The sequence below is a fragment of the Neoarius graeffei genome, chromosome 20, assembly GCF_027579695.1.
Source record: "Neoarius graeffei isolate fNeoGra1 chromosome 20, fNeoGra1.pri, whole genome shotgun sequence".
In the NCBI taxonomy this organism is placed as follows: domain Eukaryota; kingdom Metazoa; phylum Chordata; class Actinopteri; order Siluriformes; family Ariidae; genus Neoarius; species Neoarius graeffei.
Window position 1 is genome coordinate 64,371,846 of NC_083588.1, and position 27,754 is coordinate 64,399,599.

General features: G+C 42.4%; 1 protein-coding gene across 1 annotated transcript; it reads left to right on the forward strand.

Moving 5' to 3' along the window:
• The first annotated feature begins 20,399 nt into the window (after positions 1 to 20,399).
• kcna7 (potassium voltage-gated channel, shaker-related subfamily, member 7) lies at positions 20,400 to 27,547 on the forward strand. The gene is made up of 2 exons (XM_060902692.1): positions 20,400 to 21,059; positions 26,648 to 27,547. Exons 1-2 carry the CDS (start codon positions 20,400 to 20,402, stop codon positions 27,545 to 27,547), a joined length of 1,560 nt encoding a protein of 519 aa, XP_060758675.1.
• Positions 27,548 to 27,754: the final 207 nt, after the last annotated feature.

Genomic DNA, 27,754 nt, shown 5'->3' on the forward strand with positions numbered 1-27,754 from the left:
TCAGTCACGCTGAAAATCGCCCAAGAGTTCACTGATATAGCCCAGGAGTAATACGGTTATACCCGGAACAAATTAGTAACAAGCTGAAAATTTCAGAATATGTTCAGAATACCTTTAGGAATAACATACTAAAAGTCCCCGGAAATCCCCCTTGTGCTCTCTGAGAAATTCAAGATGGCGTCCAAAATGGCTGCCAAATGGAGATCTGCCCATATCTCAGGCCCAAAACAAAATATTAATGCAATTAAAAGGTCAGAATATATGTTTTGTAGGGTAGGAGAGTAAATTCCAACATGTGTGTATTAATTACATTGTGTATTAACATTATATAATAACAATGTACACATTATTATAACAGTATATTTGTGTATAATGTGTTCGCTTGCCATGTCTGGTTAGATTGTCATATTTTTGGCACTTCACCAGTTCACATTTATGAATGTGCACAGTACTATGAATGTGTGTAGGTTTCATCCAGTCCGATCCTTGAATCAAGTATCAATCTTGAAACGCCCTGGCCCATAAATTCACATCCAAGAAGAAATAACAATGACTGTTATGACAAAATAATCGTTATGGTATCATGAAGATATCTCATATGTTAATATGTTCTCATATGTTATCATCTATTTATTCAACTGCTATTGTTATGTTAGCCAACTATTTACAATGTTTTGTTACAGTAAGTGCATTTTCCTGTTTGTCCTTAAGTTGCACAGTCTGTAAAATTCTTGCTGGTCATGGAGTTTGAAGTACAAAATCTATTTACAGAACATTCTGTAGAACAGTTGACTTGCTACCTAGGTCAATTTACTTCAGTCCTGTGGACATTTATGGTCCGTGTAGACATAACGGGGGAAAATTGCCCCCCTGAAAAAAAATTCAGGAGCCGCCACTGGCAAGAAGTAAACCTGAGTCAGGTAATAAGTCAGTTCAGGTTTATTTATACAGCACATTTAAAAACAAGGATCGTAAAGCCAAAGTGTGAAATAACGCAAACAATCTAAATAACACTTGAAAAGAAATCAACAACAAATGAATTAAATAAAAAATAATTTAAAAATAATTAAAATGAAATAACACGGGCTACTAAATCATCAAAAGAGTAAATTGTTTAGTATGAGACAGCAAATCGGTTAGATCAGGAGTTAATTAGTATTTAAACAGAGTTTAAAATGTATGAAGTTGTGAAGACGAACATTTGTTCAACAGCTGATATAAATGGTGGAGCTCTTTGTCACTGCCCCTGCACACAGACACTGCCCCACTGGCACTGCTCCACAGGCACTGCCACACTGTAACTGTGCCACAGGCACTGCCCCACTGATACTGCCCCGCAGACACTGCATCATAGGCACTACCCCACAGTCACTGCCCCACAGTCACTACCCCACAGACACTGCTTCATAGGCAGAACCCCACACTGCCTACAGTCACTACTCCACAGTCACTGCCCCACAGTCACTGCCCCACAGACAGTGCCCCACAGGCACTGCCTCATAGGCACTGCCTCATAGGCAGAATCCCACTGGCACTGCCTACAGTCACTGCCCCACAGTCACTACCCCACAGACACTGCCTCATAGGCATTACCCCACAGTCAGTGCCCCAAAGTCACTACCGCACAGTCACTGCCTCATAGGCACTGCCCCACAGTCACTGCCTCATAGGGAGAACCCCACTGGCACTGCCTCCAGTCACTACTCCATAGGCACTACCCCACAGACACTACCCCACAGTCACTGCCTCACAGGCACTACCCCACAGTCACTGCCCCACAGTCACTACCCCACAGACAGTGCCCCACAGGCACAACCCCACTGGCACTGCTCCACAGTCACTATTCCATAGGCACTACCCCACAGACACTGTCGCACAGGCACTGCCTTATAGGCACTGCCCCACAGTCACTATTCCATAGGCATTACCTCACAGATACTGCCCCACAGGCATTGCCTCATAGGCACTACCCCACAGTCACTGAGCATCTGTTTTACAGAGCTTTCAAGAGCTTCAGGCAGCGCTCGAAACTAACGGTGTCCCGATGTCCCGGGGACCATAAAAAATGTCATCGGGACACAAAATTATCATATCTGGGACAATCCCGGGACAATGGAAAAAAATAGATCTAGAAAAAAAGTTCTACATTAATATTATTTACAAAGCCGTAACACATACGTAGACATTCACCTAATTTGTCAATTTTAATTTTAAAACGTTAACAGCGAAAAATACATAGTAGCTACACTTTCGATGCACCTGCATCCGTAGGCTACAGAGCAGCGCATTCTGTTCTAGAATCTTCGGCCGGTGTCCGCGTTATATGGACTTGGAATGGAATTGCTAGCGCACACGCTGCGCCGACTCTTGCCAGAACAAAAATGCTTAAGTGGTTGAAGCGGACCGACCGCGGGGAAGAAACTGAAAGCCCAGACATAACGTCTCCGGGACCTTCAGGATCCAAAGTGTCATCGCCTGGTCTGCAGGCAACGCTAGCAACTGAATGAACTTAATGAACACTGTTAGACACGTTATAAAATACAACAGGAATGATGTGGATGATATTGACGGAAGATACCGTTCAACAGAATAAGTGAGTTTTCTTGGTGTCTTTCTAGTTCAGAAAGTTTAGTCAGTCAGCAGCACAACTAGGCTCGGACCTGGCAGGTCCGTGTATCATCGTTTTCCAGATTGAATGGAATATTTGAATGATCGGATGATACACGGACCCTGGCACTATGCTGATGTTGCTAACGTTTGCACCCGGCAGCGAAAGTTCATAAAAATGGATAACGGAAAGTTCATAAAAATGGATAACGGAAAGTTCATAAAAATGGATAACGGTAATGGTGAAAATGATAAGTTGGCCTTATAAGTGCCAACAGATATTCAAGGTATAAGTAGATGAAATGAACATAAAAGGGGTCTTATTTTCAGCTAAAGTGTACTGCAGATGTAGGGAGTTGAAACATTTTCTGAATGAGCTAGTTGGCCCCTTTAAATAAACGGGTATCTATTCATACAGTGAGATCGCCAAAGTTTAATAAACTGAAAATGCAATAACTGTAATTTTGAAGTAGATGATGTATAGGACGTGTCGCTTGTGTCTTGTGACTTATTGTAAAAATGATATAAAGGGTTCAAAATCGTATAGTTACAAATATAATAGTAACTTCATATGATAATATTAACCACTGGTTATTTCAGAGAGGAAAAAAAATGGGGACACTATTGCTTCCATTCGGGACAATACAACACAGAATTCGGGACCACTGGGGGACACAAAGAAAAAAAGTTAATTTCGAGCCCTGGCTTCAGGTGAGTTTTCAAAAGCACATACATGTTCAACTGTCACATCCAAAACTGCCAATCAGCTCACTGACCACACCCATTTATTTGTCAGCAAAAAACAACGAGTATATAAAACACATTTATCATATGGAAACGTACTGGGGGCAATGACACCATCCCTACAGTATGACACTGTGAACTGTGGTGCCTGAGAAAGAAGTTGCTGAAGCCATCAGTTTAGTCCACTTTGAAGCTCTAATTCCATTAAAATTATGTCTCAGATGCTGCTGCGGAGCTCGTTATGCTTCAGTCCATCATTTCCCCGGGTCAGAGACTTTGTTTATTGAATTAAACTTCTGGGAGAATTTCTAAGTTTATTTATTCCCTTCTTCCCTCAACACTTCTCCCCTCAGTCATCACAGCAGTCCCCTCCTCCCCTCCTTCCCCACCTCAACACAGACTCCTCCATGCATTACTGCGGACCAGGTCAGAGGCCAACTGAGGAAGCTTCACCCCAGGAAAGCAGCAGGCCTGGACAAGGTGCATCCCCGACTACTGAAGACCTGCACTGCTGAACTGGGCAAACCACTCCAACACATCTTCAACCTCAGCCTGCAGCTGGGGAGAGTGCCCACCCTCTGGAAGACATCATGCATCATTCCAGTTCCCAAGAAGAACCGGCCCAGCGGGCTGAACGACTTCCGACCGGTGGCGCTCACTTCACATCTGATGAAGACATTGGAGTGGCTCTTCCTCAGCCTCCTCAGACCCCAGGTGCAACATGCCCAGGACTGTCTGCAGTTTGCGTACTGGGTAGGTGTTGGTGTGGAAAACACCATCCTCTACCTGCTACACCAAGCCCACCCACATCTGGATAAGGGAAATGGCACAGTGAGGATCCTCTTCTTGGACTTCTTGAGTGCCTTCAACACCATCCAGCCCCTTATGCTTCAGGACAAACTGAACAGGATGCGAGTGGACCCCTGCCTGGTCACCTGGCTCTCCAGCTACCTCACCAACAGGCCGCAGTACATCAGGCTGAAGGACATCGCATCTGACACTGTGATTACCAGCACCGGAGCACCCCAGAGCACAGTGCTGGCCCCTCTTCTCTTCACCCTGTATACTGAGGACTTCTGCTACAACTCGGAGCTGTGTCACATTCAGAAGTTCACCGATGGCACAGCCATCGTGGGGTGTATCAGGGATGACAGAGAGGAGGAGTATAGGAGCCTGGTGAGGGACTTTGCAGTTTGGTGCAACAGGAACCATCTGCAGCTCAACACCTCGAAGACCAAGGAGCTGGTCATTGACTTTGGGAGGTCCAGACCAAGGTCACGACCAGTTCTGATCGAGGGAGTCGAGGTGGAGGCTGTGGATTCCTACAAGTACCTCAGGCTGTGGCTGGACAGCAAGCTGGACTGGACTTGCAACACCAACCACTTGTACAGGAAGGGACAGAGCAGGCTGTACTTCCTAAGGAGGCTGTGGTCTTTTAACATCTGCAGGAAACTCCTGTGGATGTTCTATCAGTCCGTGGTCGCCAGTGTCCTGTTTTACACCGTGGTGTGCTGGGGGGACAGCACATCCAAGAAGGACACATCCAGGCTGGACAAACTGATCAGGCAGGCCGGCTCTGTGGTCGGCATGAAGCTGGACTCTCTGGTGACGGTGGCAGAGAAGAGATCTATGGACAAACTACTGAACATCATGGACGATGCCAGTCACCCTCTGCACACCGTCATCAGCAACCAGAGGAGCCTGTTCAGTGACAGAATGCTCCTTCCCAAGTGTAGGACTAACAGACTTAAAAACTCCTTTATCCCTCACACCATCAGACTGTACAACTCCTCTCTGGGGGGGAGGAGGGGTATCAGGAGGACAGAGGACGGGAAGGAGCAGTAGCCTAGCCTGACAATAAGCAATACTGGACAATGCGCAATATAAATGTGCAATATAATGTGCAATACCTCTCCTGCTGGCTTTTTTTCTTTTTCCCCATATCTTATTCTTTTTTTATATTTGTATATGTAAATAATTTAATTTAATTTATCTAGAAGTTTTTCTCTATTTTCTATTCTCTGTTTATTCTGTAATGATGCTGCTGGGGGTGCTCCGGTTTTCCCCACAGTCCAAAGACATGCAGGTTAGGTTAACTGGTGACTCTAAATTGACTGTAGGTGTGAATGTGAGTGTGAGTGGTTGTCTGTGTCTATGTGTCAGCCCTGTGATGACCTGGCGACTTGTCCAGGGTGTACCCCGCCTTTCGCCCGTAGTCAGCTGGGATAGGCTCCAGCTTGCCTGCGACCCTGTAGAACAGGATAAAGCGGCTACAGATAATGAGATGAGATGAGATCATAAAAGACCTCTAATATTACATGTAAAAGATGTCTGTGCCTCAGATCACACACTGATGTTGTTAACGCGTGTTAAATTAATGCAATTTCCTCCAAATACCTAAGGAATATGGGCAAACATCAACTACAGCTCATTCTGACAGCTAGCATGATGATAATTCTGATGCTATAGCCTAGCTTGCATGCTAAATATAAAAAACACTGGCTAAATTGATACAGACTATAGCTAATGACAGATATTTTAGTGATAATGCCTTTGTTGGTCTCATCTCATCTCATTATCTCTAGCCGCTTTATCCTGTTCTACAGGGTCGCAGGCAAGCTGGAGCCTATCCCAGCTGACTACGGGCGAAAGGCGGGGTACACCCTGGACAAGTCGCCAGGTCATCACAGGGCTGACACATAGACACAGACAACCATTCACACTCACATTCACACCTACGCTCAATTTAGAGTCACCAGTTAACCTAACCTGCATGTCTTTGGACTGTGGGGGAAACTGGAGCACCCGGAGGAAACCCACGCGGACACGGGGAGAACATGCAAACTCCACACAGAAAGGCCCTCGCCGGCCCCGGGGCTCGAACCCAGGACCTTCTTGCTGTGAGGCGACAGCGCTAACCACTACACCACCGTGCCGCCCCGCCTTTGTTGGTTATTTATTTATTTATTTATTTGAAGTACCTTGGAAATCAAGAGATGGCAAAAATACATGATCAGGAATAATATGAATTTATCTCCACCCAGGATAAAGTGGTTTCTGATGATGAATTAGTAAATGTATTTAATGTACGTCTGATATAATTCAGTGTGTGTGGTGTGCGAAATTACTCAAATGTTGTGGTCGTCAGGACAGGTGCGAACCCCAGGATCGCACTGGGTTTGGATGCAAATGTTGGGACAATCCAAGAAGACAAAACAAGCTCAGGATCAGATGATCATCAGATAGACAAGGGTGAAACCTGTAAGCGATGCAAGAACACAAAGTCAAAACTAGAAAATTGATTGGATCTAAATACTTGGACTTGTCACTGGATGACCATAGAGGCAAGACTTTGCAATGAACTGAGGTTTGCTGTGGATATTTGAAGCTGTCAAAGGTAAACAGGTGAGTAGGGGAGGAGTTAAGGAGGGTCTATTAATAATGTGGCAAGGCAGGTAGTTTGTTACTGCATGAAGGATCTTGGGGAATGGAGGTCGTGTTTTCATCTGAAGCTGGAAGTGATGGTACAGTGGTTAATACAGTGTTATATACATCACTGGCAGGTTACTTGGTGTTGCCTGGGTTTTGCAAAATTCTGGGTTGCCCCCAGACTTCCATGTCTAATTTGGTGAAGATCTGTCAAAAAATGGTGATGTTAACCCAAGACAAACAAAAATCCAAGCATCCACCACCCAGGGGCCCACCCCCTGGGGCCCAAACATGGAATTTCTGAGTTCTGCCAAATTGTGGCCATCTCCTTTACCTACATGCCAACTTTAGTGAAGATCTGTCAAGAGTTTGTGTTGATAAATGTAATGTGAAAGGCATTGAGGGAGGGAGTGGGTGGATGTTGTGGCCCCAGGGACCTCCCTGGGGCCCGTACATTAATTTTGTTTATATCTACAAAATTCCAGGTCATCCCCAGACCTACTTGCCAAATTTGGTGAAAATCCATCGAGAAATGGTGATGTTAGCTCAAGACAAACAAACAAACTTTGCCGCTTATTATATAGATTATCCTGATTTTTAATACATTAAGTATTGCTTTTTTCAATCCAACATGGCTAACAGCATGTCTCAGGCATTTCTGTCTAAACTTTCTAGATAAAAAGGTCTTATCCGGGTCTAATACCCCCCCCCCCCCCCACACACACACACACACACAGACACACCTTTATTAGGTCAAACTACTATAGAACACACATTATTAGATTGTTAAACAAGACATAACATATATAGAGGATACTACATGGTTACATGAAAATATGAAGTTTATCTTCAAATGGTGAATGGATATATCACAAGTGAGTGAAGTGAACAAGTGAAAATATTTTTCAACATGAGAAGATAAACTTTATATCTTCACAACACAAGTGGTGGACACATCGACAAAAAAATACACAAGTTAATCAAAAGGATTTTAATTTTGAACCGGTTCACCATTTTGATAACGTGCATCTAGTCAGCGGGAAAACACTGGGAATGACGTCATCGGAGTGAAATATTGGGAATTATTATACATACAGGACACTTTTTCAATGGAATAAAAACATGTTCTATTCCCTTCTAGCGGGTTTCATTCATTTGGTTTGATGCATGCAATATTGTTAGCATGCCATTTATCCTACGTGTATTACATCACTCTACCCAATGGAGAATGACAGTTGAATATGGTTTATGATATTGCATGGTTGTCAAGACAACATGAGGTCACACGTTGGAGACGTAACCGGACCTGCCTGATCCATCCTGATGCCCTTCGTCTGGTTGGAGTCTCATCGCATCGCTCCTGTGGAGGACGGCCCCATACGGACAGTTGAAAGTCACACCTGGAGGACGCTCTGGACACTTACAGTAATACTTTTATGGCTGAGGACTACAGTTGACTTGCTAACTTTAGGACTGCAGTTGCCATGAACAGTTTTGCACTCAAGTTTCCATCAATGAAGAGTTTATAACATCAACGAAACTGACTTCATGTTAAAACTGTTAAAAATGTTACAACCCCAATTCCAAAAAAGTTGGGACAAAGTAGAAATTGTAAATAAAAATGGAATGCAATGATGTGGAAGTTTCAAAATTCCATATTTTATTCAGAATAGAACATAGATGACATATCAAATGTTTAAACTGAGAAAATGTATCATTTAAAGAGAAAAATTAGGTGATTTTAAATTTCATGACAACAACACATCTCAAAAAAGTTGGGACAAGGCCATGTTTACCACTGTGAGACATCCCCTTTTCTCTTTACAACAGTCTGTAAACGTCTGGGGACTGAGGAGACAAGTTGGTAAAAGTTTAGGGATAGGAATGTTAACCCATTCTTGTCTAATGTAGGATTCTAGTTGCTCAACTGTCTTAGGTCTTTTTTGTCGTATCTTCCGTTTTATGACGCGCCAAATGTTTTCTATGGGTGAAAGATCTGGACTGCAGGCTGGCCAGTTCAGTACCCGGACCCTTCTTCTACGCAGCCATGATGCTGTAATTGATGCAGTATGTGGTTTAGCATTGTCGTGTTGGAAAATGCAAGGTCTTCCCTGAAAGAGACGTCGTCTGGATGGGAGCATATGTTGCTCTAGAACCTGGATATACCTTTCAGCATTGATGGTGTCTTTCCAGATGTGTAAGCTGCCCATGTCACACGCACTAATGCAACCCCATACCATCAGAGATGCAGGCTTCTGAACTGAGCGCTGATAACAACTTGGGTCGTCCTTCTCCTCTTTAGTTCGAATGGCACGGCGTCCCTGATTTCCATAAAGAACTTCAAATTTTGATTCGTCTGACCACAGAACAGTTTTCCACTTTGCCACAGTCCATTTTAAATGAGCCTTGGCCCAGAGAAGACGTCTGCACTTCTGGATCATGTTTAGATACGGCTTCTTCTTTGAACTACAGAGTTTTAGCTGGCAACGGCGGATGGCACGGTGAATTGTGTTCACAGATAATGTTCTCTGGAAATATTCCTGAGCCCATTTTGTGATTTCCAATACAGAAGCATGCCTGTATGTGATGCAGTGCCGTCTAAGGGCCCGAAGATCACGGGCACCCAGTATGGTTTTCCGTCCTTGACCCTTACGCACAGAGATTCTTCCAGATTCTCTGAATCTTTTGATGATATTATGCACTGTAGATGATGATATGTTCAAACTCTTTGCAATTTTACACTGTCGAACTCCTTTCTGATATTGCTCCACTATTTGTCAGCGCAGAATTAGGGGGATTGGTGATCCTCTTCCCATCTTTACTTCTGAGAGCCGCTGCCACTCCAAGATGCTCTTTTTGTCCCCAGTCATGTTAATGACCTATTGCCAATTGACCTAATGAGTTGCAATTTGGTCCTCCAGCTGTTCCTTTTTTGTACCTTTAACTTTTCCAGCCTCTTATTGCCCCTGTCCCAACTTTTTTGAGATGTGTTGCTGTCATGAAATTTCAAATGAGCCAATATTTGGCATGAAATTTCAAAATGTCTCACTTTCGACATTTGATATGTTGCCTATGTTCTATTGTGAATACAATATCAGTTTTTGAGATTTGTAAATTATTGCATTCCGTTTTTATTTACAATTTGTACTTTGTCCCAACTTTTTTGGAATCGGGGTTGTATAATCACATTGTCTGTTATCACCCAGATGAGGATGGGTTCCCTCTTGAGTCTGGTTCCTCTCAAGGTTTCTTCCTCGTGTCGTCTGAGGGAGTTTTTCCTTGCCACCGTCACCACAAGCTTCATTGGGGATAGATTAGGGATAAAATTAGCTCATGTTTAAAGTCATTTAAATTCTGTAAAGCTGCTTTGCGACAATGTCTATTGTTAAAACCGCTATAAAAAATAAATAAATAAACTTGATGTAAAACTTCCGCGCTAGTGAGCGACTGTGACAATTTGTAAACAAACATGGCCGCCAGGTTTGCTTTGTTAAATACGGAAGATTTTGAGAGAATTTTGAAAGAGAAAGACGTGTTGAACACCCGAAAGGAATTCGCAGCTGGCAGAAGAGAGCAACTAGACCTGCTTGAAAAGTCTTGAAGACGTTTCGCCTCTCATCTGAAAGACATCCTCAGTTCTGTCTGTTTAATAGGGAGTATCAAGTATTTATCCTCTCATGGATCATCATAGAATCCGAATCAGAATGCTGATGGCTGCATTGTAGGTGGCTGATAGATGTCTTAGACACCCACCTCTGTTCAGTGATGGTCGTTCCAGGTTGACAAAAATGAACGATCCTCTCTGGCTAAGATGTCTCTACGTTTCTACGCACTTTGGGATGAGATCCCTTCGACTGGTATGAGTATGAGAGGACTTCCAGAAAACTGGCAGACATCTTAGCCAGAGAGGATCATTCATTTTTGTCAACCTGGAACGACCATCACTGAACAGAGGTTGGTGTCTAAGACATCTATCAGCCACCTACAATGCAGCCATCAGCATTCTGATTCAGATTCTATGATGATCCATGAGAGGATAAATACTTGATACTCCCTATTAAACAGACAGAACTGAGGATGCCTTTCAGATGAGAGGCGAAACGTCTTCAAGACTTTTCAAGCAGGTCCAGTTGCTCTCTTCTGCCAGCCGCGGATTACTATGTACCTGGATGATTGAGTATTTTCACAGATACCCGAAAGGAATGTGTATGTATAATAATAACGAGAGCGTCAATGATGGCGTGGCTCACTCCAGCCCCGTCTAGTCCAGAAGGAATGATCTAAAGTGGGCCACCTTGCGCAATAAATGTTGCAAGCTATATACACTGTATACAAGCTATACATAGAAGCGATATCCACCCTAGGAATACTGACCTATTTACCAGAAAGAATCCAAAACGGTGAGGAATTGACTGAGAACAAGCGATTTTTGTTGAACTGCTCATTAAGGCTTAATTAGTCCATAACTTCATTAATAATTGTAATTAAGCAAATCTGGGTAGAAGTTATATGCACCCTAGGTACCCCTACCTTCATGCCAGAAAGAATCAAAATCAGTGAAGAATTGCGGGAGAAGAAGTGATTTGTGTGGAAACTGCTCATTAGGGCTTAATTGCTCCATATCTTCATTATTAATTGCAATTATGCAAATTTGGGTAGAAGCTACATGCACCCCAGGCAGACCTACCTTCCTGCCAAAAAGAATAAAAATTGGTGAAGAATTGAGAGAGAAGAAGCGATTTTCATGAAATGTGGACAACGCTGGATGGATGACGAACAACACATGATGGTATAAACTCATCACCTGTTGGCCGGATGAGCTAATAATATTGGCTAGCTTTTTTTGTGGTATATCAGATATATTCCATTCAGCTACTCATCTTTGACTCGTTCAGGATCATACTAGCTGAATGGAATATATCTGATATACCACTCAATGCCAGCCAATATTATTTAAAAATGTGTCACTCAGATCTGCAATGTATTTCATATGAAAAATGTGAGTTTTTCAATATGAGAACATAAATTTCATATCTTCAAGCCAACATGTGATTTTCTTTTTATTATATTGGCACATTCACAAACAAAAAGTCCCCAAATTTATCTCATCTCATCTCATTATCTGTAGCCGCTTTATCCTTCTACAGGGTCGCAGGCAAGCTGGAGCCTATCCCAGCTGACTACGGGTGAAAGGCGGGGTACACCCTGGACAAGTCGCCAGGTCATCACAGGGCTGACACATAGACAACCATTCACACTCACATTCACACCTACGCTCAATTTAGAGTCACCAGTTAACCTAACCTGCATGTCTTTGGACTGTGGGGGAAACCGGAGCACCCGGAGGAAACCCACGCGGACACGGGGAGAACATGCAAACTCCACACAGAAAGGCCCTCGCCGGCCCCGGGGCTCGAACCCAGGACCTTCTTGCTGTGAGGCAACAGCGCTAACCACTACACCACCGTGCCGCCCCCCAAATTTATCAAAACACAATTTATCATCAATTTCCTCACGAGTGACAGATAGAGATTTATGTCATGGTTTTGGTTCTCCATGTCCCAGATGGAGCTCGGATGAAAAATACCAGTGGCGTATTTCCCAGTAAAACACTTGGGTCCTTAGAATATATTGAGCTAGACTGCATAATTGCTACTATATTTGATAAACGTATGCTGTATAAATATACTGTATATTTTGGATATTTTGGAAGTTTAAAAAAAAGTTCTGTAATATTTCAGACCTAAAATGTTAATGAATATGTTTACATATTGCAATAATTTTTCAGTTGTAAGATTTTTACTTCATTTGCCTGCCAAAGTCCATTACATTTAAGCGAATGTCAAAGTTCAACTGAATTTGCATGCTACAAATTATGCAGAACAAAATAGTCTAAAGATCGAGATGTTTTACAGTAGTTTATACTTGAAAGAGTTAAACATAATTCAGTATTCATGTGCCACTTAAATGAAGTTAAGTCTGACTGTATATGGTGTCATGACTTGAGCAGGAATTTTGTTTTAGTCACTTATACTAGTACATAAGGTGCTTTTTATAAGCTTTTATTTGTCATGTATACACTAGAGTAGAGTGAAGGAGTTCAAGTATCTTGGGGTCTTGTTCACGAGTGATGGTAAAATGGAGTGTGAGATGGACAGATGGATTGGGGCAGCGTCAACAGTAATGTAGGCATTGTACCTGGACCATCGTGGTGAAGAGGGAGCTGAGCCGGAAGGCAAAGCTTTCCATTTACCTGTCGATCTACATTCCAGCCCTCACCTATGGTCATGAGCTTTGGGTAGTGACCAAAAGGATGAGATCACGGATACAAATGGCTGAAATGAGCTTTCCTCATAGGGTGACTGGGCTCACCCTTGGAGATAGGGTGAGGAGCTCAGACATCCAGAGGGATCTTGGAGTAGAGCCGCTGCTCCTTCATGTCGAAAGAAATCAGCTGAGGTGGTTCAGGCATCTGATTAGGATGCCTCCTGGATGCCTTCCTTTGGAGATTTTCCAGGCATGTCCAACTGGGAGAAGACCTCGGGGTAGACCCAGAACACAATGGAGAAATTATATATCTCATCTAGCCTGGGAGCGCCTTGCAATCCCCCAGGAGGAACTGGAAAGTGTTGCTGGGGAGAAGGACGCCCTGCTTAGCCTGCTGCCAATGCCACCCGACTTCGGATAAGCGGAAGAAAATGGATGGATGGATGGACACTAGAGTACCATGAGTTAGCATGCCTGCCTTTTGACCAGGAGATCATGAGTTCAGGTCATACCAAAGACCATCATAAAAATAGTACCTATTACTATCTGACAAAGCTGCAATAGAGCTGCGAGTAGGGGGTCAACCTCTTGTGGTTACCAGAGGACCAGCCCCCTACTGTAACCCTAGTTATGTAACAGGCGAGAGGCCAAAGGCTATAGAAATGGAGATTGGTGCCGCCCAGTGTGCCTTAAGGGGCTGGTTAATACTGAGACTGGAGGCTGTCTGGGAAGACCGTGTCATAGCACAGGAGGGACTTTGACTTTGATACATTACAGTATGGTGAAATTTATTTTCTTTGCATATCTAGACTTCTTAGCAAGTTGGGGTCATCCACCACTGTTCCATTTCACCTTATGACCTAATTACAGAGATTACTGAGGATTTCAGTATGAGTTCAGTATCAGGTGTTGGCCAATACTCAAATGGAAAAAGGAGCTGGTTCAAATTCAGAGCTGAAAACATGCTATTTACAGTATTAATTCAACATTCTCAGTCTTCAGACTTGTGCTATACATCTGCTGAACCTGACTTTTATGGGTTATTCTATTGAAATTACCTGAACAAAATCTGTTGGACAGCAGGGGTGTGGTTAAGAACCGGTTTGCAAATGGAAATCAGAGTTATTCGCAGTACAAGAGGCCCCACAAGCTTCTATGAGTTTTTTTCCATTTAAATTATAATAGTATACGGCCGCAGGTGTGGGAGTATCTTGGATATCGTCCATGAACATTGGAAGGAAGGACCTTCACACTTCACATGCTCATACAGCGTGTCGGCTACAAGGTCAGGTGAATAGAAATATACAGCATGTATGGATATATAAAATACCACCTCAAACTCCTTAAACCATGGTGGTTTCTGAGAGGGAGGAGCTTGGATCAGAGGTGAATATCAAATGTGTGGCTCAACCCACCCTTCCACCCTGGTCCACTGTGGAGACCACCTCTTACCACCACAAAGAGCAGAGGTAGCCCAGATGTTTGGACATGTTTTCTGCTGTGTCCGATGACACAAATAAAAAATATTGATCAGTGGGTAATAAACTGTGTACTGTATTGTATCACAGTGTGTCATGTCATATCATACAACCCCGATTCCAAAAAAGTTGGGACAAAGTACAAATTGTTAATAAAAACGGAATGGAATGATGTGGAAGTTTCAAAATTCCATATTTTATTCAGAATAGAACATAGATGACATATCAAATGCTTAAACTGAGAAAATGTATCATTCAAAGAGAAAAATTAGGTGATTTTAAATTTCATGACAACAACAAATCTCAAAGTTGGGACAAGGCCATGTTTCCCACTGTGAGACATCCCCTTTTCTCTTTACAACAGTCTGTAAACGTCTGGGGACTGAGGAGACAAGTTGCTTAAGTTTAGGGATAGGAATGTTAACCCATTCTTGTCTAATGTAGGATTCTAGTTGCTCAACTGTCTTAGGTCTTTTTTGTCGTATCTTCCGTTTTATGATGCGCCAAATGTTTTCTATGGGTGAAAGATCTGGACTGCAGGCTGGCCAGTTCAGTACCCGGACCCTTCTTCTATGCAGCCATGATGCTGTAATTGATGCAGTATGTGGTTTGGCATTGTCATGTTGGAAAATGCAAGGTCTTCCCTGAAAGAGACATCATCTGGATGGGAGCATATGTTGCTCTAGAACCTGCCCTTACAGAAAAAACACATGAATTTCCCATGTATTTCACATGTGATTACGTTACCACATGTGGAATACATGGTATCAGATTTTGTAACATGTGTAAAACATTCCCACATGTGATTCACATAAAATTGGGCCAAAACCACGTTTCCCATGTGCAAATAACATGTTTCCCATGTGCAAAACACATTTTCCACATATTTCACATGTGATTAATCACATGTGAAGTTCATGTGGTTTTTCTGTAAGGGTGGATATACCTTTCAGCATTGATGGTGTCTTTCCAGATGTGTAAGCTGCCCATGCCACACGCACTAATGCAACCCCATAGCATCAGAGATGCAGGCTTCTGAACTGAGAGCCGATAACAACTCGAGTCGTCCTTCTCCTCTTTAGTCCGAATGACACGGCGTCCCTGATTTCCATAAAGAACTTCAAATTTTGATTCGTCTGTCCACAGAACAGTTTTCCACTTTGCCACAGTCCATTTTAAATGAGCCTTGGCCCAGAGAAGACGTCTGCGCTTCTGGATCATGTTTAGAGACGGCTTCTTCTTTGAACTATAGAGTTTTAGCTGGCAACGGCGGATGGCACGGTGAATTGTGTTCACAGATAATGTTCTCTGGAAATATTCCTGAGCCCATTTTGTGATTTCCAATACAGAAGCATGCCTGTATGTGATGCAGTGCCGTCTAAGGGCCCGAAGATCACGGGCACCCGGTATGGTTTTCCGGCCTTGACCCTTACGCACAGAGATTCTTCCAGATTCTCTGAATCTTTTGATGATATTATGCACTGCAGATGATGATATGTTCAAACTCTTTGCAATTTTACACTGTCGAACTCCTTTCTGATATTGCTCCACTATTTGTCGGCGCAGAATTAGGGGGATTGGTGATCCTCTTCCCATCTTTACTTCTGAGAGCCGCTGCCACTCCAAGATGCTCTTTTTATACCCAGTCATGTTAATGACCTATTGCCAATTGACCTAATGAGTTGCAATTTGGTCCTCCAGCTGTTCCTTTTTTGTACCTTTAACTTTTCCAGCCTCTTATTGCCCCTGTCCCAACTTTTTTGAGATGTGTTGCTGTCATGAAATTTCAAATGAGCCAATATTTGGCATGAAATTTCAAAATGTCTCACTTTCGACATTTGATATGTTGTCTATGTTCTATTGTGAATACAATATCAGTTTTTGAGATTTGTAAATTATTGCATTCCATTTTTATTTATAATTTGTACTTTGTCCCAACTTTTTTGGAATCGGGGTTGTATATTTTAACACAGTTTCATATCATATCATATCATATCATATCATATCATATCATATATCATATCATATCATATCATATCATATCATATCTCAAAGCGTGTCATATTACACTCTCTGGCCACTTTAATAGGAACTTGTTGTTGATTCTGCAGGAGTGGAACCCAATGTGTTCTTCTGCTGTTGCATGCTGAGATGCTTTTCTGCTCACCACAGTTGTAAAGAGTGATTATATGAGTTACTATATCCTTCCTGGCAAAAAAAAAGCTCGAACCAATCTGTCCATTTCTCTCTGACCCTCTTTTATCAACAAGGTGTTTGTTTTTTTCCAGAACTGTCGCTCACTCACTCAATGTTTTTTTTTGTTTTCTGCACCATTCTGTGTAAACTCTAGAGACTATTGTGTGTGAAAACCCCAGGAGATCAGCAGCTTCTGAAATACTCAAACCAGTCCATCTGGATCAAACCAACACCCATACCACAGTGACAGAAAGTCACACTGTGAGATCACAGTTTTTCCCGTTCTGATGTTTGAACATTGTGAACATTAACTGAAGCTCCTGATTTGTATCTGTGGGATTTGATGCATCGTGCTGCTGTTGAGGGATCGGCTGATTGGAGAACTGCAGAAAACAAACAGCAGGTGGATGGAGGGGTGTTCCTAATGAAGTGGCCAGGGAGTGTATATTGTATACTATTGTATCATATCACCGCATATTCAGTGGTATCATCGAATATTGACATGTTGCCTCATATCATTTCATATCATATCATGTGTAGCATACACTATTATTATTATTAAATATTATTTAATAATTTAATATTATTTAGTAAAATAATGTTCACTGAATAATAAATACTAGTGATCACAATAGCATTTTTTCTTTCCTGATACTGATCCTGAAACCTTGACTATCAGCTGATAGCATTACTCATCAGATACTGATTCTTTAAAAAATACTAAGCTTTAAAAAAATTTTTTTAAAGTTAAACTCGTTCACACAAAAACCACTTTCACTGTAAATATACTAAATATAACAAAGTATAAATATAGTAGAGAAAATAGAGCAATGTACATGTAAAAATGTAAACATTTCCAGTTCTAAAAATATATTTCTTTTCCAAATACAGTTGCAATTCTTCTAGGATCCGATATCCAATATGTTTTCTCAGATATCAGATGCACCGTTTTGTCCTGGGTCTTGGATAGGTGCAGATAGAATAAGAATAAAGAATAAGAAGTAGCGAGGGCAGAAGGAAGACCCAGCAGGAAGAGAAAAACTGAGTGTGACCTTCTAAATTAGGCCTGGCGTTTACGGGGAGCTCGGGGTGATGGAACATGGATTAAATTTCGACATGACAGCATTCCCGAGTGCAAGAGGCAGTGAGAGACTTGAGAGACTTAAGAGACATGAGAGGTGACGTCCACCAAACAGCTTCTGAGCGTCCCACTGAGTTGAAGGAGGGAAACAGGACTGAACAGGACGCCCCCTGGAGAACAGTCACAGACTGATGGACACGGAGGTGCAGGGACACGTCTCATGGTGTTGTGGACGTAGTCAAGAAAACAGAGCGCGTCCCGAACATGATTTAGTCCACATCTACAGGAAATACAGTGATACAGTACCAGCACACCATCTGGAGGCAAACTTCTTCCTCAAGTTTTTTAATCAGATCATCGTGAGTACAGCTATGAGAACTCATTCTAACCAAACATCTGCTCATGGGAACAGATGTAGATATTTTTAATATGGATTTCATCTATAAAGCTGCAAATGTAAGCGTGTGACCTGTGTGTGCGCTAACATTTGACACTGTTCTATCAACATTCTTCAGAGGATTAAGGTGTTTACGGATCAGGTTAGATCACAGCTGGCAGTGTGTGTGTGTGTGTGTGTGTGTGTGTGTGTGTGTGTGTGTGTGTGTGTGTTTGCAAATTGTATGATATGTTTAATTAGGAATAATTATGGATGTATATATATTTCATATAGTGAGAATATGTGAAGCATTTAGGGCCGAATTATTGCCAGACGATACGCCAAATAATGTAAATCATCGTGAACAATTACATCATAACACACTTTTCTGAAATATTATCTGTATCATCAGATCTTCTCTCATTCCTGATTGGATGTGATATTCCCTCCTTTTATGCATTAAATGTAAAACTTTACCTTTTGAAAAACCTGAATATCACAACAATTATATCATTATCATATATTAATCATTATCATTATATATGTTTCCAGGGTCATTTTTTTATACATACTGTATAAATAAATAAATAAATAAATAAATAAATAGTCTTTACGTTTTGAGATTCTTTTCAATTTTTTTTCTCGAGTATTTAATTCGCATTATGTCTCCAAAGTGGATTCGTGATTTTTTTTTCCGATGTAATGATTCTATCCATCAGCAGTTACTCAATATCACCATGTGTGTTATCTTGTGTTGCTCAACAATTGTGGCATTTGTGTTGCGCGATTACACAGTAGCTGTAGCTGTTGTGATGATGAGGAAAGATGAGGAAAATTTATATATAAATATAAATTGCACACTCTGATTGGCTACTCTACAACGAGGCTATCAGCTCATATACCATGAGTAGAGAAAAACAAAATGGCGGAGCATGTTGCTGAACCAACCAAGGACGAAATAAAAACTCTACTCGAAAACAAAACCCCCCAAAATATAAAAAAAAGCAACAAAATATGGAATAAAAGTATTTGATGGTAAGAACGTATCTTTTGTGTCAGCCCTGCGATGATCTGGCGACTTGTCCAAGCCGTTAAGGATAATGGATGGATGGAACATATCTTTTTTATTTTTCAAGAATTATTATTTTTGTATTTTTCACAAATTGCTCCTGTCATTTTGGCGGTTTGTTTACATTCTAAGCGGAAATGATTTTGTCGAACGTTTTGTATAAAGTTTTTATTTATCGAATTTGCAAAAAATAAAAATGCTCTGTTTCTCAAAATCCAGTGAATGTGGATAGAATAAAACAGTTATTCCACTCAATCTCGTCGTACATGACTTATATACAACTTGGTGCTATGCGCCTCGTCGCCTATCAGCTCATGTACGACTTGATTTTGGAGAATAACTGTTAATTATATTACACTGTAAGAATTTTATTTACCTTAGAAACTTCAGTATTTTTCTCCTATAATCACATTTCCTGTTGTACTTATTTTTTCATTTATTAAATTTAAACGTGCTTTCTATTCACTGATTTTTGTTCAGTTCTTATCTTTAAGTCAAGAATTTTAATTTACATTTTTTTTGGTTTGACATCTATTGAAATATATTTTGCTCTTCAAATTTATAAATTTCCTGATTTTTTTTTTTTTTTGGAATAAATTTAAAATGGTTTCCATTTACTAATTTTCATTCAATTCAACAAATTATTTCATTTGTCTCTTAAGAACTTTTATTATACTGTATAACTGTGTTAATGTTTTTGTTGTGACTCTTACACAAGAAAAATGCACTTTAATCACGCTTAGCATTAACTGCTAACTGAACTCACGCTGGGTCTTTGGTTCTATTTTGAGAAACGGCAACGTTGCATCACAAATCGTGAAAGTTTTCACTTCTGAATCGTTTCACAGATGTAGCATACATTTAAATTCTGATGTAGACTGGACTGTACATATTTTCCAACCAGTATTAGTGAAAGTAAGCACTTAATTAAGGGCAAGCGTAAGAGTTAGTAAAGTAAGATTTAATATCTGCAGTGCATGTTTGAGTTCACTGCACAATCTGCTCAGATACTCTGAGGTCGTCCTGTTTGGCATGAGGCACACACTTTGGCCTTGGAGAGTCAAGCTCAAGTGACATGATTGCATTTCTACTCTGGCAGGGAGAAACATCCAGCCTGGACCAACGCTGTGAGGTGCTGGGAAAGGAGTGAAGATGGACAGCCATGGAGGAGGAGATGGTGGTGGGACAGTGGAAAACGTGAGCAACAAGATGAGCAAAGAGCAGCACAACAAGACCGCGAAGGGTGAGAAGGAACAGGAGGGAGGGAAGAAGGAGAAGGGTAAGAGAGAGAGACGGAGGTCCGGAGGATGGGCGCTGAGCGAGCGTCTGGCCATCAATGTCTCAGGGATGAGGTATGAGACACAGCTGCGCACGTTGGCACAGTTTCCCAACTCGCTGCTCGGTGATCCCCAGCGACGCCTGCGCTATTTTGACCCGCTCCGCAACGAGCTCTTCCTGGACCGCAACCGATCCTGCTTCGATGCCATCCTGTACTTCTACCAGTCTGGAGGACGCTTACGCCGGCCAGCTAATATACCTCTGGATATCTTCATGGATGAGCTGCGCTTCTACGAGCTTGGCGATGAGGTCATGACCCGTTTCAAGGACGATGAGGGTTTCCCCAAAGAGGAGCCAAAGCCTTTACCACAGAATGAGATCCAGAGGAAGCTGTGGATGCTGTTTGAGCACCCCGAGTCGTCCGGCGCTGCCCGCATCATCGCCATCATCAGCGTTATGGTCATCGTGGTGTCCATTGTCATCTTCTGTCTCGAGACGTTGCCTGAATTCAGGCTTGAAAAAGAAATGAGAGAGGTGAGGAGAGAGAAGTATGAGCTTTCCTTTGTGATGAACTGTATTTGCTGAACCAGCCAAGCCCCATCATGCACCATGGAAGGGGTGGGGCTTGTGTACCAAATAGAATTGATGTAGCCATAAATCATGGCAGTCAAGATTTCTGCAGTTCAACAGCACTGCATCTGGTTTGTTCTCCAAAGTACCGTACATTAATGAACTGTACGATAAAATTAAAAACACATCCCACTGTTAGCGTAAATTTCACAAACTAAAGTCAGATCAAAGCATGAAATTTGATCATAGTTTAGGATTATGAGATTACATTAGTATTCAACACATGGATGTTCTTTAATTCCACACACACAGGGCCGTATTCAGAGATGGCAACTTAAGTCCAAAGTTATGTCAAATACCAACACGGGGAAAGTTATGCATATTCAGAGTTGGGTTACGCAGCTGCTTCAGTGGATTTCTGATCAGATTATTAAAATCATCTGTGTGTAGTTCACATCTCTGAGGTTGTCAGATTTTTCTGAAGAAAAAGCACCTGGACAGGATTCAATGTCTATGGAGTCCTGGAGGAAATTCCGCTTTTACAGGTGCTACTCTATAATTTAATTTCAGCCATGTCAGTGTTTTTCTCCAACCTCCTCTGAGAAATTATGTACAATAATAAGAATAATGAATAATTATGAATTACAAATAATGTACTGTTTTTCTCGGCGGCACGGTGGTGTAGTGGTTAGCGCTGTCGCCTCACAGCAAGAAGGTCCGGGTTCGAGCCCCGTGGCCGGCGAGGGCCTTTCTGTGCGGAGTTTGCATGTTCTCCGCGTGGGTTTCCTCCGGGTGCTCCGGTTTCCCCCACAGTCCAAAGACATGCAGGTTAGGTTAACTGGTGACTCTAAATTGAGCGTAGGTGTGAATGTGAGTGTGAATGGTTGTCTGTGTCTATGTGTCAGCCCTGTGATGACCTGGCGACTTGTCCAGGGTGTACCCCGCCTTTTGCCCGTAGTCAGCTGGGATAGGATCCAGCTCGCCTGCGACCCTGTAGGACAGGATAAGCAGCTACAGATAATGGATGGGTACTGTTTTTCTCCCAACTCATTCATCTGATAAGTTCATTCTGGACAAATATATCTGTGATTTTCTGTTCAGAAGTCTCCTTGCGTTGAAAAAAAGATGTATGTTTTTTTAAAAATGCAATATAAAACTGCACTGATATTAAGCTCACAGGAGTCCATCGATCCATCCATCCATCATCTACACCATTTATCTGTCAGGGTCATGGGGAAGCTGGAGTCAATCCCAGCTCTCGTTGGGTTCACCCTGGGCAGGTCATCAATCTATCACAGAGCTACACAGAGATGAACAACCATCACACTCACACCAGGAGTCTCATAAATTGCAAATATATTACTGCGTGAATGGTCCTAGTGGTAATTATCACAACAACACCGTCAATGAGAGCGTAGCTCACTCCGGCCTTGTCTAGTCCAGAAGGAACGATCTAAAGTGGGACACCTTGCGCAAGAAATGTTACAAGCTCGATACACTATATTCAAACCATATATAGAAGCGATATCCACCCGAGGAATACTGACCTATTTACCAGAAAGAATCCAAAATGGCAAGAAATTGACCTAGAAGGAATTTTTTTGTTGAACTGCTCATTAAGGCTTAATTGGTCCAAAACTTCATTAATAATTGTAATTAAGCAAATCTGGGTAGAAGTTACAGTGGTGCTTGAAAGTTTGTGAACCCTTAGGAATTTTCTATATTTCTGTATAAATATGATCTAAAACATCATCAGATTTTCACACAGGTGCTAAAAGTAGATAAAGAGAACCCAGTTAAACAAATGAGACAAAAATATTATACTTGGTCATTTATTTATTGAGGAAAATGATCCAATATTACATATCTGTGAGTGGCAAAAGTATGTGAACCTTTAGGATTAGCAGTTAATTTGAAGGTAAAATTAGAGTCAGTTGTTTTCAATCAATGGGATGACAATCAGGTGTGAGTGGGCACCCTGTTTTATTTAAAGAACAGGGATCTATCAAAGTCTGATCTTCACAACACATGTTTGTGGAAGTATATCATGGCATGAACAAAGGAGATTTCTGAAGACCTCAGAAAAAGCGTTGTTGATGCTCATCAGGCTGGAAAAGGTTACAAAACCATCTCTAAAGAGTTTGGACTCCACCAATCCACAGTCAGACAAATTGTGTACAAATGGAGGAAATTCAAGACCATTGTTACCCTCCCCAGGAGTGGTCGACCAACAAAGATCACTCCAAGAGCAAGGCGTGTAATAGTCGGTGAGATCACAAAGGACCCCAGGGTAACTTTTAAGCAACTGAAGGCCTCTCTCACATTGGCTAATGTTAATGTTCATGAGTCCACCATCAGGAGAACACTGAACAACAATGGTGTGCATGGCAGGGTTGCAAGGAGAAAGCCACTGCTCTCCAAAAAGAACATTGCTGCTCATCTGCAGTTTGCTAAAGATCACATGTCCAAGCCAGAAGGCTATTGGAAAAATGTTTTGTGGACGGACAAGACCAAAATAGGACTTTTTGGTTTAAATGAGAAGTGTTATATTTGGAGAAAGGAAAACACTGCCTTCCAGCATAAGAACCTTATCCCATCTGTGAAACATGGTGGTGGTAGTATCATGGTTTGGGCCTGTTTTGCTGCATCTGGGCCAAGACGGCTTGCTATCATTGATGGAACAATGAATTCTGAATTATACCAGCGAATTCTAAAGGAAAATGTCAGGACATCTGTCCATGAACTGATTCTCAAGAGAAGGTGGGTCATGCAGCAAGACAACGACCCTAAGCACACAAGTCGTTCTACCAAAGAATGGTTGAAGAAGAATAAAGTTAATGTTTTGGAATGGCCAAGTCAAAGTCCTGATCTTAATCCAATCGAAATGTTGTGGAAGGACCTGAAGCGAGCAGTTCATGTGAGGAAACCCACCAACATCCCAGAGTTGAAGCTGTTCTGTACGGAGGAACGGGCTAAAATTCCTCCAAGCCGGTGTGCAGGACTGATCAACAGTTACCGCAAACGTTTAGTTGCAGTTATTGCTGCACAAGGGGGTCACACCAGATACTGAAAGCAAAGGTTCACATACTTTTGCCACTCACAGATATGTAATATTGGATCATTTTCCTCAATAAATAAATGACCAAGTATAATATTTTTGTCTCATTTGTTTACCTGGGTTCTCTTTATCGACTTTTAGGACTTGTGTGACAATCTGAAGATGTTTTGGGTCATATTTATGCAGAAATACAGAAAATTCTAAAGGGTTCACAAACTTTCAAGCACCAGTGTATATGCACCCTAGGTACCTCTACCTTCATGCCAGAAAGAATCAAAATCAGTGAAGAATTGAGGGAGAAGAAGCTATTTGTGTGGAAACTGCTCATTAGGGACTGATTAATTACTCCATATCTTCATTATTAATTGCAATTATGCAAATTTGGGTAGAAGCCATATGCACCCCAGGCAGACCTACCTTCCTGCCAAAAAGAATAAAAATCAGTGAAGACCTGAGAGAGAAGAAGCGATTTTCGTGAAACGTGGGCAATGACAGACTTTTATATAAGTACCTGCCAAAAGTGGTCTGAGGATCCAAAGGACAACCGGTGCACTGGCAACAGGGTCATTGATTCACATGGGGCCCATATGGTCCAATCCCACAGAAGAGCTACTGTAGCACAATCTGCTGAAAAAGTTAATGCTGGCGAAAACAGAAAGGTGTCAGTATTACCTTTTTCAGCAGTTTGTGATACAGTAGCTCTTCTGTGGGATTGGACCACATGGGCTAACCTTCGTGCTCCATGCAAATCAATGAGCCTTCAACACCCATGACCCTGTCGCCAGTTTACCGGTTGTCCTTTGGATCCTTGGACCACTTTTGGTAGGTACTAACCACTATATACCGGGAACACCCCATAGGATGTGCCATTTTGGAGATTCTCAGACCCAGTCATCTTGCCATCACAATTTGGCCCTTGTCAAAGTCGCTCAGATCCTTACACTCGCCCATTTTTGCTGCTTCCAACACATCAACCTCAAGAACTGACTGTTCTCTTTCTTGCTGCTGAATAAACTCCACCCCTCGACACTTCACTTCATCTGTCAGTGATTTTAATGTTATGGATGATTGGAGTATATATGGTAATGCATATCCATGCACAGCCTTTAGTGCTTTTGAAGTGTGTGTGTGTGTGTGTGTGTGTGTGTGTGTGTGTGTGTGTGTGTGTGTGTGTGTGTGTGTGTGTGTTCACATTCTGCACATCTAACATCACAGCTTTCTCAAATCTCAAACAGTTCGGTGGCTCATTTGATACCCTGGCAAGGTGTGTGTGTGTGTGTGTGTGTGTGTGTGTGTGTGTGTGTGTGTGTGTGTGTGTGTGTGTTTTGGCATCCCTGCTCTATGTCTTGTGTAGTGAAGGCACTGTTCCCACCAAAATCAGCACTGATGCATGTGAAAGAGTGTATTTAAAGCTCTACCTGTTCCAGAGAGAGAGAGAGAGAGAGAGAGAGAGAGTTTGTGAACACAGGTTCTCATGTCTGTGTTGACGTGCTTTGAGGGTTTTCCTTGCTCTATATTTAGCAACCTTAGATCCCTCAGATGTAACCAGAGAACACACTCGCTCCAACATTCTCTCTCTCTCTCTCTCTCTGTTCATCGATATTTGGCACAGCAGTTCGGAAACTAAATTGATACAGTCAACTACTTCTCTCTCTTTCTCTCTTTCTCAGACACATGCACAGTCGCCCCAGTCCCATCTCTTCCCTCTTCAAGTTTGCTGCCCTCAATCATCATGTATTGAGTTTAACGACAAGTCTCAAATAATTTCAGGCTTAACTGGCCACCATGTCCTGCCCTCCAACACACACACACACACACACACACACACACACACACACACACACACACACACACACAGGTTATTCCTGCTACCCTTAATAAAGAAATAATTTCCGCTGTCATTTTTCCCACCATGAGAGCGGCTGGTGAGGAAGCGACTGTTTATAGCTGCGATAACGGAAGTGAGAACAGGAACCAACTCCTTTCACTGACGTTCCAGAACATTCAGTGTAACAATAAGTGGATAAAAAGTAAGACACATCAATCTTTCAGGAATGAAAGATAAAAAATGTTGGTAAAGCGCTGTACTGTAAGAGGAATACAACATGGCAGGACGTGCAGTTATAGGAAAATAATCAACTCACTGAGACATCTTTCTTTCTTTCTTTCTTTCTTTCTTTCTTTCTTTCTTTCTTTCTTTCTTTCTTTTTTTTAATGCTCATTCCTTCCTTTGTTTGTTTGTTTGTTTCTTTCTTTCTTTCTTTCTTTCTTTTAACAGTTCTCATCTTCCTCCTTATCCTTTCATCCCCAGCACCACTGCACCATCTCTTCCACATTTTTCCACCCTTTCATCTGTTCGTTCTTCACCTCACCCTGGCCTGTAAACATGTTTTGCTAAGATATTGTACTTTGTTAATTGTTCTATTCACTGCATATCTCTCTCTCTCTCTCTCTCTCTCTCTCTCTCTCTCTCTCTCTCTTTTTCTGTCTTTAGCAAGCACTGCACCACTCAAACCCAAACAGCACAGCAGTGGCGCCCCACCTCTCTCCGTTCCAGGATCCCTTTTTCATCGTGGAGTCGATGTGTATCTGCTGGTTCTCTTTTGAGCTGCTGATGCGCTTCGCCTGCTCACCAAGCAAAATGTCCTTCTTCAAAGATATGATGAACATCATTGACTTCTTTGCCATTATCCCGTATTTCGTCACTCTGGGCACAGAGCTTGCTCGGTCCAAAGGTGGCACGCCGGCAATGTCCCTGGCAATCATCCGTGTCATCCGTCTCGTGCGTGTCTTCCGGATCTTCAAGCTGTCGCGCCACTCGAAAGGCCTGCAGATCCTGGGCCAGACGCTAAAGGCGAGCCTGAGGGAGCTGGCGCTGCTCATCTTCTTCCTCTTCATCGGTGTGGTGCTCTTCTCCAGTGCTGTCTACTTCGCAGAGGTCGACAGCCCCAGCTCGTCCTTCACCAGCATCCCCGAGGCCTTCTGGTGGGCCGTCGTATCCATGACGACGGTCGGCTACGGCGACATGTACCCGGTGACAGTGGGGGGCAAGTTGGTGGGCTCCATGTGCGCCATTGCTGGTGTCCTGACCATCTCTCTCCCTGTTCCTGTCATTGTGTCCAACTTTAGCTACTTCTACCACCGTGAAATGGAGTGTGAGGACGATCAGGAATACACACACGTTAACACGTCGCTGTGGAAGAAAGAGAAGGAGGACAGTGATGATGAGGAAGGAGACAGCGATGACGAGCCCGACTATGCGCCCTTGGAAGGAGGTGTGAACTACAGAGGGATTTGCGCGCCGCTCAATGGGACTCTACTCGCTGGATTGTGTGCTGGAGAACAGAGAACAGGGATCGTGTACCAAGGAGAACCACTCGTCACCCAAGTCTGAAAGAACAGAGTGAGAGAGTGAGAGAGAGAGAGAGAGAGAGAGAGAGAGAAAGAGAGCAGGCTTTCCATCCACTTGCTGTAATTCTATTTCTAACCCTACGTTTCACACTAGCACGTGACAAAACTACAGCCAGTGACATTTCTTTTGAGATTTTCTCAATTCTTTGCAAATTAGGTATGAAGCACTAAATGACCAAATCCAAACAAC

What these genes read in the sequence shown, in the direction of transcription:
- kcna7 (XM_060902692.1), top strand. Translation starts at nt 20,400, where the DNA reads ATGGACAGCCATGGAGGAGGAGATGGTGGTGGGACAGTGGAAAACGTG. An exon ending in TTGAAAAAGAAATGAGAGAG is followed by an intron (nt 21,060 to 26,647) that starts GTGAGGAGAGAG and finishes TTCTGTCTTTAG; the next exon opens with CAAGCACTGCACCACTCAAA.